This window comes from Macaca mulatta, chromosome 3 (genome assembly GCF_049350105.2).
Source record: "Macaca mulatta isolate MMU2019108-1 chromosome 3, T2T-MMU8v2.0, whole genome shotgun sequence".
NCBI lineage: Eukaryota > Metazoa > Chordata > Mammalia > Primates > Cercopithecidae > Macaca > Macaca mulatta.
Window position 1 is genome coordinate 124,105,703 of NC_133408.1, and position 14,978 is coordinate 124,120,680.

The 14,978-nt window shown below is 36.7% G+C and overlaps 1 protein-coding gene across 19 annotated transcripts in view; it reads right to left on the bottom strand.

Moving 5' to 3' along the window:
* The window catches only part of PPP1R9A (protein phosphatase 1 regulatory subunit 9A), a 384,913-nt gene that overhangs the window by 16,509 nt on the left and 353,426 nt on the right, over positions 1-14,978 (bottom strand). For 10 of the 19 annotated variants that reach the window (XM_015134294.3, XM_077997030.1, XM_015134291.3 and 7 more), the window contains 4 exons: positions 6,099-6,256; positions 5,305-5,602; positions 803-890; positions 627-704 (listed from right to left, as the gene is read on the bottom strand). In XM_015134294.3, coding sequence (XP_014989780.1) covers positions 627-704; positions 803-890; positions 5,305-5,602; positions 6,099-6,256 — 622 coding nt within the window. The remainder of the gene's footprint in view (positions 1-626; positions 705-802; positions 891-5,304; positions 5,603-6,098; positions 6,257-14,978) is intronic. The other 9 variants (XM_015134297.3, XM_015134296.3, XM_077997042.1 and 6 more) reach the window with 2 other exon arrangements.

Below are 14,978 nucleotides of genomic sequence, written 5' to 3' on the forward strand. Positions count from 1 at the left end.
GCTTTACTGACTCCCTATACAAACCTCAGCTTAAAATTATATAATCTCAGGAAAAAAACTGGGAAAATTTGGCAACATGCTGTTCGAAGCTCACTCTCTATGGGAAGGTCTTTACTGAAGAGTAAGCATAGTTGATAGTGCCCACAAAATCAATTAAACAGCCAAGTCCAGCAAAAGATGGTGGTCACTCCTACATACATGTGGACAAGACAATCTTGAATGTCTACAAGATACTTAAATGCAAAATGATTATCCTTTTAGACTTAACACAATGCACTAGCCTTGTGGGTAGCCAGGCAAAAAATCTGAAGTATCATAAAATATATTTGATATGTCTGAAGTATCACATAGATATATTTGTGCTGAATTTAGATAAAAACTTATTGAAATGGTTCATGTGGCCATAATTCTGCAATTAAGAACCAATGGATATGCCCAAGGCTAGACAGAGGCTATAATTGGAGTTAAGACCAATATAAACTAATTGTGCAATTTTTCTTCCATCTCAATTCTTGGCATGTCACTTCAGCTCAAATATACTGACCACTGATTTTGGTTAACAATGGAAGAGGGAGCCAGAAAGTTTAATTATAGAAATACATGTGTTCTTAATCACACAGCCGTACCTGCTACCTGCAGAAAACCTACTGGCTTCTTTTTCTTTCCATTTCTTTCCCTTGTTGGAATTCCTTCGCAAAGGCGCCCTATAATGACAGCATACAGTCAGAAAGGGGAAGTTGAAATTTTCTCTTTCAATCCTCCTTTTACAGAGGGCTTTCTTTTTACATCACAAAGTGCTTACCCCAGATCCACAAACTTCTGCTTAATTTTTCCTCCTTGCACCGCCAACGAACTGGATGCCCTTAGTGATTTGGGATCTTTGGCATCATCTAGGATATACACATTTGTGAAAAAGATCAATTATTATTATTTTTAAAGTCACAATTCAAAAGTCAATGCATCTCTGAATCTAAGGACTTTGCCTAAATTCCTAATTGTAAAAGAATTAATGGATGCCTTATCATACGACCTAGGAGACACAGTTACATCGAGGAACTCTCAGTTAAGCAGGGGAGGTCCTATATAGGATAGAGGCTCAACATACATCACAAAGAGTTTTAGCTTCAACTGCATGGGAATGAACAAGGGAGAATAAATACTATCAAATCATCCTCAGCATCAAAGTAGGGACCAGCATGACTTTTGTTCCTTCTCTGGCTCCGAATTCTTGGCTTCAAGTGCCTGGGCTCTGTTCTCCATTCCTTTCTTGCCTTGGGGTTGCAGTGCCTTCTAACAGGAAACTAGCCCACTTCTCCCATATCTCCAAAGCCCAGTGCAGAATATCAACTCTGAGAGTCTGAGAGATTTAGGGGGAAAGTCAGAATCAAAGTTTTCTTCTCTGGGCTCTCCTTTGCTAATGCCCTGTGGCCAGTCCTGGGACAGAGGAGGGGAGGACATGGGGGAGACTTCTTAAGCAGGGCCTCAGCTATAAGACATTTATATCTTTGAAAGGGCCTTCTTAATAGTTAGGTTAAAGCACAACTTGGCTGGTTCCCCTTAATGTGGAAGATGCCAAAATCTCCTCAGTGTTCAGAGCAGATTGATCTTGGCTTCTTTGAGAGTTTTGCTAGGACTCTCAAAGGTAGCAGCTGCTGGGGAATGGGGACCCTCAAAATGATACCAAAAGCCAATAGGAAGACAGGCCTTGCAAATGGAGTTCAATGTCAACGTGGGAACCAATTCCACTGGTGGCACTTGTTCTATCTCAGAGTAGACAACTCATACGGCTCTACCCAAACTACCCAGCAGAGGATACTGATAGCATCATGTTTCAGCATATCCAATTAGCTCAGGAGATTAACAAATGCTGTTTTAAATTTGATGTTTTTTATGTGTGAAACTCTTCCTCCCTACTTCTCTGTTGGTGTCTGTTTTTCTGTCTCTTATCTTTTAAAATGTTTTTTAAATTTCTAGGAACTTTTTAGTATGGAATGCAAAGAATGGCCCTCTTAAAAAAGGTGTTCAATTGAACTTTGCAGGTTAGTGTTGCTCATGATTTTTGTTTACTTCAAGAGAAATTTCTAAACACACATCGACATACACCTTTAAAAAACATGAAGTACACACACAGTTCATGGATAGGAATCTAGTTCAAAGCTCTCAAGCACACAGGGCACTGACAAATACTCCACGTGTTTTTAGCAATGAGCTTTTCATATTTTTAGTTAATGATACTCAGATTACAATAAGCAACTCACTGAAATGTACATAATGAAATACAAGAGTCAGAAATATGTCTGTGTCAAAAATCCACTTCAAGCCTCAAATATTTATTATGCATATTTACATCATTACTCTTTGGGTAACTGAATTGTCACAGATGTGACACAATCACATAAAAAAATTCACAGACATAGACATGGCACAAACACCTTCTAAGGTGATTTTATTAATGGTTTTTTTTTAAAAAAGCAAGATTTAAATTTTCTTAATAGAAGCTGAAGAAAAGAAAGTGCCAAATTCTTCCAGATCAATCCTAAAGCAACTTTTAATGGCTAGGAGTATGCAAGTTAAAAGAAGACTGCCTAGTTATTTTCTGAATTAGAGGTTGCTGGGAGATGTTATAATGAGTGGTGAGAAGACCAGCTGAGGCAATGTATACGAAAACACTCTGTAACCTATGAGTGTTGCAGCTATTTGGACATCTCACGACTAAAAGCCTGATTCTGCCTATCACAGAGCCTGGTGCTAGGCAACCTCACATCTTTATCTCACACATTTGCCAAAGTGTGTTCCCAGGAACACTGAAATGAATGCTTCCATAAGGTTGAAGAGGTTAAGAATAAGGAATAATGTACTTTCCCATTCTAAATTGATCAAATCCATCTTTAATGCACACTAAGAACTTGTAGTCTGCATAAAATCCAACATTAGATTGGTATGATTTCAGGAAAAAAGAAACATACATTTTTGTTTATTTAGCTCTATGTAAGGCTTGTGTTAGGCTTTTAAAAATCTCTCCAATACGACCTTTGTGACCAACTGTACATCTGAGCCCCCAGATTGGGTGCTTCAACTTTAAGCTGTGGCAACCTGGTTTTCATTTTCAAATAATAAATGATCTCCTGATTGCTAAATCCTAAGGTCTTTTACTGGACTGCATCTCCTTAATCTCACTGTAATAAGATACTTTAGTATCTCTTCCTTTATAATGGGGACTCCCAAATCTCCCTGGCAGCCCTGACCTCTCTCTTGTGCTCATGACCTCTTCTGTTAAAAAAATGAGTTAATCCTATCTCCATCATGTTCCTGATTTCCTATTTTCTGTTAATGACACGACCATATGTTCTGAAGCGTGAAGCCCATGATAGTTTTGCCTCACTTTCTTCCCTGTTACCTAGTCAATGTATGTCTCAAGGGTCCTTGTATCATTCTTTCCTGTCATTGTCTACTGCTCCTCTTTGGAGGGCACCACCTCACAAGGTCTACTAACTCAGCTTCTCCATACCTGGTGGTGCCTTTTCCTTTTTATTCCTCTGCTCAACCTTCTTGTGGTTTCCTAGTAATATGGTAAGTTATCTAAGATATTTAAATTCTAAAGCTATATACTTAACCTACCTGCTCACTTTTGTGTGTAACCACTCTACCTTGCATAAGCAAACTGCTTCAGCCAGGTTGGAATAGCCTTGTTCCTTTAAATCACATTTTATGTGCTTGACTCTGTTAATGACATCACTTTACCTTGTATTTCCTCCTTACCTACGCTTTTTTTCTTAAGTGCTTTGATGGTTATTCTAATTGCACTTCCTTTTGTTTACCAACCTCAGCTGGATGCAACCTCTCTCTCTTCTGAGCATTGACGTAATTGTACTCTATTTACACTTGCAGAGGCCCAATACCTTTAATCAGAAATAAATCTTGTAAAGCTTTAAAAAAGCCAGTTTCTATTTACTAGGACATCAATTCAATGAATATTTTTGAAGACATTTTCTGGGTCAAATAATGTGTTACTAACCACACAAAAAATTAGAACAATAATCTCTAGCAATTGTGAATAGAAAATTGATAGTGTTCAATTTACTCTATTTAAACTTGACTGAACAAAGGCCCAGTGCTATGTAAGCCTCGGGACCAAAACTCTAGTATTAGGTTGCTTATAGAATAGGAATGAGGAAAATATTTTCATGCCTTCTACTGGCATATAACCTGTTTTACAAATCTCTAGAAAAAAATCTTTTACTTCCTCTAATTCGATATTCAGTTAGATGCTTATCATTTAGCCAGTTATAATGGAACTTTTCCATCCCAATTTCCACTGATGTCCTTCAGATATGAAAAAAAAAAAAATGACTTGTAAATGTGGTACTGACACAATTCAGGAAAAGGCCAACTCCTGTTAGGGTAACCAGTCTTATCCTCAAGCCTGCAATCAAATATAGCTGTAATGTAATCATCTTTGTGGTAACTTGATAGACCAAAAGTAATGATATATTAAAATACTTTTTAAAAATTCTAGATAAATGGCAATCAATGATTAAGCCATTTTCAGAGTCTATCCAGTTATGTTGAGTATAAGAAAATATACTTCTAGACCAGGCATCAGGAAGCTTTCTTTACCTGGTAGGGGCCAGAGAGTAAAATATTTTAGGTTTGTGAGATACACAGTCTCTGTCACAAACACTCAACTCTGCTACTGTAGCATGAAAGTAGATAGTATGTAAGTAAAAAAGTGTGACTGTACTCCCATAAGACTTCATTTACAAATGTAGGTGGAGACTGCATTTGATTATCCGTCTTCTAGAAGATCTGCACTGGTTACGTGGAAAGGTATATTAGCAATTCATCCAAGAACATTATTATCAATTATATGCCTGTGTCACTTTGATCTTCCTCTTTTTTTTTTTTTTTTTTTTCCCTATATGACTATGTTAGTGTTTACTGAAACTCTGGGCTGCTATTCTACAAAATCGCTCTCTATTTTTTCTATATGACTCTGTAGTGTTTTTTTCTTTATGACTATGTTAGTGTTTGTTGAAACTCTGGGCTGCCCCACTCCCCTGAAGAACTCCCTTGAGTAGTGAACTTATAGAGAGCTGAAGAGATAAAAATATTGAACCAAGTAGGAAAAGATTAAACTAAAGTAAAATACATGGAGGAGTTGTTTCTCTTATTCTATAATGTAAAAAGAAAGTAATATTAACTATCAGCTATGAGAAGACAAATAACTTATGATTATGAGAAAAAGTCATTTTTATACTTTACAAGATGAGGTGTTATGAAGTCAGAAAAAAAAATTAACAATACCTTTTTCTTGTAATATTTTCTTGTTGCTGGTTTGGTGGTGGCAAGGAGATTCTTCCATATCATGATCAGACTTTGAAGTAGAAAAGAGTGAAGTGTCTCCCCACATAGAGGAGAGAGGCCCCACTTCTGGGTCCAGTGGTTCTTCTTGAAATTCAGCTATGTGGTCAGACGAGAAGGGCACATTGCTATCCACTGGGGTGAGGGGTGGAACACCAGAATCTGATTCTGGAGAAGTTCTCAAACCCTTAGGTGGAAGTAATTTGGTAATATGCATGTGGTTATAGAAACTGTTTGATGGCTGTTGGTATAAGAGATTATAAGGAAGGTTATGCCACTGAGTATCAGTTCTATGCAATACTTACTTTGAAATAAGACCAACCTTTTATTAGTGAATCCCCATGGAACCAGTTTTTGTTGATTTACAGATGAGAATGCATAGTTCATAACAATCACCATATTAACATCGTCACTAATACATATACCTAAGACCTACAGAAACAATTACTTGTACATTCATTATTTCCCACTAAGTAAAGCCAATAGCTGAATATCAAAAGCACCATCATGAAATATGACAATATGGATAATGCTCTTGGTTAGTTCACTGAATGAATAGGCAAAGTATTTTGAATTACAACAATTTAAAGAATTCAGGAGACAAAGATGTGAACTATTCTAGCTGCTTCCAACTAGGACATAGACTCTGGTAGTAGAAAAATCATAATCTTCAATAAGCTGTAGGAACAATGATACACTCCAACAGTACAAATCAGAAAACGGTCAAGGGTGCTCACCTTTCTCTCTAGACTGTCCTCCCCATCTGTGGAACTAACACTATCATACAGTCTTGTCCTAGAGGGCCTCTGGCGTCTGTTCTTCACAGAGAGCTGGGCTCGAGTTTTCAGTGCTTTTGAATCCAGGCGCTCTGTCTCTGGGACTGCTTCATTCAAGTCTAAGAATATTGAAAGATAATCAGTGAGAGAAACCTTTGGAGGGAACTGATGAAGAGACCACAGACACTGATAAAATCTCAAGATAACCAGTAACATCAGGTAAGGATCAGGTGACCACTGTGACAGCCTGCAACCAAGAAATAACCAAGAAATCAGTGGGACTTAGGAGGAATATACAAAGTCAAAGGAAGAAACCAACACTAAAGATGATGAAGGCAACATAAAAATCTAACCTCCGAAAAGCATACCACCTTCCTGCAACATAATTATAAAAATCACTAATTTGTATTTATTATTTATGTGTATGCATGTTGGGGAGTTAGATGACCAAAGATGTAAGAGGAAGGTATATCAAAAGTTGAGAGATCTTAGAAACCAAGGACAAAAAAACCTACAAAAGTCAGGTTTCCAGTTCAACTACAGGCAACAGAAGGTAACTATCATAAATTTACTGTAGCAAAATTTACTAGTAGTCTTCAGGTACTATATCATTCTCATTTTAATACATATTTTTCCATCCCAAACAGTTCCTGAAAGTCTACCGTGTTCCTTTTTGAACTCTGTAGAAAGACCAGTGAGGAATTTACCTCATCAGCAAATTTACAGTAGCTGGGGAAATAAAACAAAGTCTGGCTACACAAATGAAGAAACAGTTAAAAAACTGTGAGTACTTAGTCTACTAGTATTGTGGATGGAGTAAGATAAACATTTCCTTTTCTTTCATTAACATCTAACTTTGTATTACAAGTTATTTGTATGTGCCTCTGACTCATCTCTCTGAATACCTTCTCTCCCCACCAGAAATGACACTGATTTTCGAAGGGTAAATGTTTAAGTCTTTAAATAAAAAGGCTAAAAGAAAAAGAGAAGAAAACAGAGAGAATCCAATTAGTCCTCTTTAGCCTGGTTCTTACCATCTTTAATTTTGCTAGCCAGATTTTAAGTTAGGACCCCAAAGTTAACATTCTAAAGGAAAGGTACCCATGAATATACCAGGATATCGGTGAAGGAAAAGTACTCTCTAGTGGAATTTATTTGAAATGCTGCTACTCCTTTCACTTGCATATTAAATCACTCCTTAGAAATAAAGGAGTTTGATCATTAATCCCATTTTGCAGTAATTACCTAAAGTCATGTTCAAGGAATTAATAATTGAGTGCAAATAACTGAGTTGCAGAAAATTATGTACCTGTATTAACAGAATAAACAATTTCTTATACTATTATTAGCTCAGGCAATTCCTTTTTACAGCATTATTCTAGATGTGCTCTACATATACTATATTACAAAACCAAAGCAAGGAAGTACCTCAGTTTGTGCCTCTTGTCTATGAAACTTAGCACTTAGGATATGGCTTTAATAAACAAAATCAACTACATTTTGCCCAGGAGATACATCTATTGAATGACAATATTTAGAGGTTTTGACTTTTCATTTCCTATACCTGAATGAAGAATGAATACTCGAAAATTCAGACCATTCAGGTACTTATAAAGAACAACTAAATATTTTCTAATTAGCAGTCTCTTTACTTTTTACATGTCAGGGGAGAAAAAATAATTCCTTGATCACTTTAATTTCCTCTTTACGATAAAATCTGTATTTGTAGCTGCCCATTAAGAGTTCATTAGTTGTGATAATTGGGAGAGAGTCAACCTCATAAGCTCTTGTTTACATATAAAACGTGGAACATCACATAGATTAAAGCTATAATATAACTAGAAACACTGTATGTAGTACATGCACTTTTTATGCCTTATCTAGCTCATATTTGGATTGTATGCTCTATAATACAAATCATACCATATACTCTATCTCATTTGTTCCTTACAACAACCTCATGAGATAACAATCAAGTATTTTTTTTTCTCTCCTGAGGCTCACAGAACTTGAGTAGCATGCCCTCATTTACACAACTAATCAATGCGCTACCATGATTACTCTAGTGTCTTGATTTCCAGGCTACTAGGCTATCCACTATGATTTAGCTAGTGTTGATAAAGGTCCCATCGCAAGATTTTAATGCCATTAGAGTTTGGTGTTTTGGGCTATAAAATCATGTATGACATGACTAGTCTAGGAAAGTTGTTTCTCCAATAGGCTACATCTAAAATATTATAATTAATCTTCCATATATGTTAGACAACATGAAAAATAAAAAGGATGACATGTTGAAAAGTACAGAATAAATTACTTCCTGGATGATTTTTTATTTTGGTCTCATTGGTTTAATAACAGCTTTGGCTATTCAGTGACAAAAAGGCTCAAGGAAGAATCTCACTCTGCTTTTGTAAACATGGTTCCTTTTGCAGTAGTAGAATGCTGGCCCTGAGGACCTGGTATGGGACCCAATCAATAGGTACTCTATCAATGGGAGTTGAACAAATATAAGTGAGAGAAAAATCAGAACTACTTATTAGCAGGTTTTAATAGTGCAGAAAATTTACTCTAGGACTCCTGGCTCTATTACTATTCAGTAATTTGCCTGGTGCTTCCGTCAGACAACCCCAAAATGGCAATCTGGTGTATCTGCTTTAACATTAGCTGAGTAGGTGCAAACTGCTTGAACACACACACAAAAGTATACCTATTAAAGATGCCGTTAGCTGGAATCTAAAAAGTTGTGCCTTATATCCAAGTGGCCAACAACACATTGTATGCAGTTAACAATTTTTAAAGGTCTGAAAGCAAATATCAGAGAGCTACTTTATTGAAGTGATTCATGGATTACAAATCAGTAATTTATATTCCATCCTAAAAATAATGTTTTAAAAGAGCCAGAAACATAAGATGGAGTTGGAAACTTTCGCCTTAATAGCATTTACACCAGAAGGAAGCTGGAAGGAATGCTGTCCACAAGAAGCACCTACCAAAAACATTGCATGTAATATGTCCCCCTTAATAATATTAGAGGACCTGTGTGTACACAGAAGGAAAATGCGTACAAGATTTATGCTGCTGGGTAACTAGAAGGGTGACTGACCATCATATGCTATCTTTTTCCATCATGTAATACAAAAATCCTAATATTGCAACTCAAAACAACCTTGGGATTCTGGTCCCAGCTTATTTCTCATATAAGAAAACTGAGGCTCAAAGAAGGTCAATTTGTGTATTAACTGGCACCACACAGTTAATCTGTGACAGAGACTGAATAGAGCTCAGGCTTCAGAAGCCTATTCTCCTTCTGGAAGGTCAATCTCAAGTCTGGAAGTAAACTTCACATTTCTTCTGCCTTCTTTGAATCCTCTTTTTGGTCTTACTTTACATTCCCAACAGAAGTACACGTCAAGGGCTAACTTTGCAAACTTGCAGAAGCATGTAGCATCAGAGGGCCAACACTGAGGGATTTTTTTTGGCTTTACATATATCCAATAATATAATTCTTACAAAGAAAAATAGATGTCAGTTTTGTGGATGGCAGTGTGGCAGGGGAAATCCAACTGGCTCAGTGTTTCTAAGTTATGTGCTGCTAGATGTAAAGGCTTAGGTGGCCATGTTCTCTCATTGTCATTCATTCTCTGCAGACATTTTAGTCAATAATATCACACTGCTTTTATAAGCCTAAGACCTCAGTCCCTTCTCTTCCACTTTTCTCCAGTGTGCCTTGTTCTGCTGTCCATAAGGGTCTGCGGAAAACTTCCTCATCCTCCTCTGCTTTCTGATCTTCTATTTTTTTCAGACCCTCCAGTCTCTGAAATAGCCTACCTCTGACTCAATGCAGCTAGAAATACAAAACGGGAGAAGACTCAGGTGAATCAATAAATACAGAAAGATAAATACACAGAAGATATGAAGTGAATAATGACAGAGGAGTTTTGAGTGAGAGAGACTCCACCTCTATACATGCATTTTAAGACTATTTTCAATACTGCTCCAAATTAGATCCTTTAAAAGAATTTAATGGATTTGATGATTTTAGCAGCTGTTATGAAAAATGCTCTATGAAATTAGGACGTTATACATCATATTACACAGAGACCAGTTCCCTACAGTAATGCTGTGAGTCATAACAGTTTTTTTTCACTAGATTGACGTTATTTTTGACGTAAATGGAATGCTGCCCACAGATCAGATACAGGCAGCAAGGGAACTAGGGGAATGGAGCAGCATAACAATGGGGTCTGCTTCGCACAGTTACGTGCTCTAACCCACTCAGAAACAACCATACCTCATGCCGTCACACTGCCTCGCCCGTGCTATTACCAGCAGAGGTGCTGAGCATCATGAGGCACTTGGTGGCATTTTAAAACTTGAATAGTATCTGCATATCATTTGTAGCCACTGCAAGTTCATAAAAGGCGGGCATGCTGGGGTTTGGATTAATAGATAATTGCCTTCAGGAGGTAAGTTTATGTATCTCAGAGAGGCAATGTGAAACAGTTACCATGAGAGTAGACTTGGAGTTTTTCCTTGAATAGAATTCAGAACAAGCGGCTGTCTCATTAAATTGGGCAATTTGTCTAACCTCTGTCCCTCATGATCCTCAATTGCAAAACAGTCATGATAACAAAACATAATAACTGTATTGCTATGAGGATTATATATGCATTAATAGATATAAAAGTGCTTAGAAGAGTGCTCAATAAATATCTTTATAAAGAGATTAGCAAGATGTTAAGTGGGTAAAGCAAGTTGCAGAACAACATGTACACTCATTTAAAATATTTAGAAAACATTAACACAAAATACATTTTCTAGTGGTAAACATATGCATATAGTTGCATAGAAAAACTGGAAAGAGGCTGGGTGCGGTGGCCCATGCCTGTAATCCCAGCACTTCGGGAAGCTGAGGTGGGCAGATCACGAGGTCAGGAGTTCAACAACGTGGTGAAACCCTGTCTCTACTAAAAATACAAAAATTAGCTGGGTATGATGGCACGCGCCTATAATCCCAGCTACTCAGGAGGCTGAGACAGGAGAATCGCTTGAACTCAGGAGGCAGAGGTTGCAGTGAGATGAGATCAGGCCACTGCACTCCAGCCTGGGCGACAGAGCAAGACTCCGTCTCAAAAAAAAAAAAAAAACAAAACCAAACAAAAAAACCCCCGAAAAACTGGAAAGATATACTTCCTACTGATATAGTGGTTACTTACAAAGAAGGTATTAGATTCGGGGATGTTGGTCAAAGGACACTTTAATCTTATTCACAATGTTAAAAATTTGGTATTATATTTTGTATTATGTAATTGTTTACATTTATGTATTACTTGTGCAGTTAAAATTAATAAAAATAGAGAAAAACATATATTTAGTATATTTTCTCTTAAAGTCATCTTAATTCTATTCTAATCTAATTAGACCTGGTGTCCTAGGACTCAGTATCTCCACATGTTGATATGAGCCCAAGGAACTGTCAAAATCTGCATGACTATCATTCTTCCCCATGAGAGAAGGCTGCTCTTTCATTACATCTGTGGTGATTGTCTGCCTGACTTGCTACCTTACTAACTGCCAGATGATCTTGGCCTAAGGTCTATGGGTTAGCTTTTAGTTATTACTTCATTTTAGTATTGCATGGGGAAGATGTACTGAATTAGACACAGTTATGGAGGAAGTGTGTCTTTCAACAGTTCCAGAACAAGCAGAAGATTATTGCTATTTTCTAATATTCTAACTAGGTCTGAACTTACTGTTGTATGAGCTATACATTTAATTTGCTAATCATTGAAAGAATATTAAGAAATTCCTTTTTTAGTTTTTTGGTCAATACATGCAATCTCAAAACTATCTGTATAGCCTTTGAAACATAAGTTGGTTATTTGTTAGTGTAGTACTTCTCTGGTGCAATCTGATATCTAATATACTCTTCTTCAGTTTATGATCAGCCTACACTACTGTTCTCAGTGGGCGGAGAGGCTTAAATTCTGTTATCCATATCTCAGAAACAACTCTTCAGTAATACCACTAAGCTACATGGAAAGGCAGTGACTACTAGTCAGAAAAAACTATAGGAAATGTCCTAACTGCTATCAAATATCATTTGAAACACTTGTAAGAGTTGCTTGATTCTAGACTATGAAAGAATGTGGAATTTAGATTTAGACCACAGGGAAAGGCATTTACGTATCTCAGGGTTCTTTCAGTGTCAGATGTCTTTAGATTCTGATAGAAAAGAGATCTGCATAACCTAAAAGCCAGAGAAATAGAAAAATCTAATCAAATGACCAACTGGTTGGGGACTCCAGGCATCTATGAGTAGAACTATGACATCATGTGGATAAGTTGGGTCATGGGAGGTAGGATATGTGAATGTCCTTTTCTTGACACTGACGTTGTAGTGTCTTTGACATGGCAACAATAAATGAGATTCTGTGTTTTCACTCAGGGTTGCCTACAAGAATCTAATCAGTTTCTCAATCAAAATCTGTGGATATTAGGTAACCCCAAGCGTGCTAAGTAGGCACCCTCCCATTACATATTGTGATACAATAGCATCCTTGATTAGTACAGGAAGAATTCAGATTGTACGCCTCTTAAAGAAAGTAAACTCAGTTACCTGAGATGATAGTTATTTCCCTAAAAAGGAAAGCATCGTTCATCACGGAAAGATTTTGTTATGTAAAGCATTAGAAAATGTAAGAAAACTTAAGGTTCACAATCCTTGGAAGTGTAATATAATAGATATGTAAGAATTTTTTAAGTACTTGCAAAGACTGTCAGTCTCCTAGTAAGAGTACTTAAATAGAAAATGGAATATAACAAATTTGTAAATGTGTCGTTAAATTTTTATAGGTGTTTCATTAGTTAAGCTTGGAAATAGTTTGTAATAAAGTTTGTAAATCAACTAAATATTAAAAATCCCTTAACAGTGATTTTCAACAAATTAAAAAGTTTAAAGAATTAGGTTTTTGATAATGTAACTTGAGTAAATCAAACATTAACTTAAAACCAAAAATTAATATCTGAATGACTTTTTCAATGTTCAAAAAAACCCTCAGTGTCATCAAAAACTCACAAGCAACAGTCTTTTTTGGTATAACTATGTTCTAATGTTTCTTTAGTTTCCTTGTAAGTGGATTTATTCCCTATAGGTCTTAGACGTCATTACTCCATAGTATTCAAACAGAAGTATTTCATGTCTACTTAAAGGAACTCAGTCATAACCTGATGGACCTTGATACTCTAATTACTGAAATAATATGGTTGGCACAATTTTCAGAACCATACACAGAGCAGAATTTTCTGGTACTAAATAACTGTTCATCTGTTCAGTTTTAACTTTACAGATGCTTCAACCTCTGTGACTGGTCATGTTTCCCTCTTGGCTGTTAGATATCTTCCGTGAACACCGTGCCCCACCTTGAAAACTATGTAGGAGCCCAGGGCAACACGTCATATACAAACCACACTGGGTAGCATCTTCTCCTTCATACTTTTAGATCCCTCTACCCTGATATCCCAGTCTAGTCAATTTTATCTTAGCATAACTATACAGTTATTATTTAATCTAGAATTAGAATTTCATGGTAAGCCAGGTGAACCAGACCATATATCATGTATATATCATGGTGAATCAGACCATATATCAATATAAGAAATAATTTGGAATACAGCAGTCTTCTGAACTTCTGAAGTTTCCTTGAAAACAAATTACTCACATTTGGGTTAAAATGATCTTTACTTATAAAAGATCATAATGTATCGTGTTCTATTAAAAGCAAGTAAAATTCAAAAGCCAAAAGAAAGTAGCCCACTTTTCCTAAAATGAACAGAAAATTACGAAGTTAAAGCTCATTCTGACAAAGTAACATAGTGTTTCCTCTTAAAGCAACTTTATATATATATATATATATATATTTTTTTTTTTTTTTTAATCAGAGTCTTGCTCTGTCCCAGGCTGGAGTGTCGGGGCACCATCTTAACTCACTGCAACCTCCACATCCCGGGTTCAGGCAATTCTCCCACCTCAGCCTCTCGAGTAGATGGGATTACAGGTGCCCACCACCAGGCCCAGCTAATTTTTGTATTTTTAGTAGAGATAGGGTTTCCCCATGTTGGCCAAGCTGGTCTTGAACTTCTGACCTCAGGTGATCCTCCCGCCTTGGCCTCCCAAAGTGCTGGGAAGACCGGTGTGAGCCACCGTGCCTGGCCTAGATCTCTCCCAGTACTATTTTATAACTCAGTATGACTGAAGGGTCTGGTGGATTCCATGAATTTATGAAGATGCAGTGAGAAATATGAATGAAGCAGAGCTGTCAATTTGCCACTGAATACCTCCTTTAGAATGTCTCATTGATTTGGCAACAAAAGTTTCAACTGTTTGCAAGTAGGCAGATTCAAAACTTGCACAAAACTAGACAGGCAATTTAGGTGCTTTGCTTTTTAAGTAAGAGGACAGATTTTGGCCTTAACGATATGCCAGAAAATAATCAATAAATATTGATTTCTCATTCACTTGGCTTGTTCATTAAAATTTACCAGAGTGATTTACCAGGAATGTTCACCCTTTAATTAGTGCAATTCAATATTTCATGGTCAAAATTATTTATTGGGGATTAAACAAAATTGAAAGTAAGTTTTCAAGAAAAATGAAAATTGTGAAAGTTTACCATATTGTATTGGTATGCATAATTTTTTTTTTTTTTGAAAAGGCTGAATGTACTCTAGAATTCCCCAGGCTCCGGTTTAGAACTAAACAGTGTGACAGCATGAAACACTTACCTCATTGCTCTGTGCCTAACGCTCTTGTACGGCAGTCTCCTGACAATGTAGTGCAGG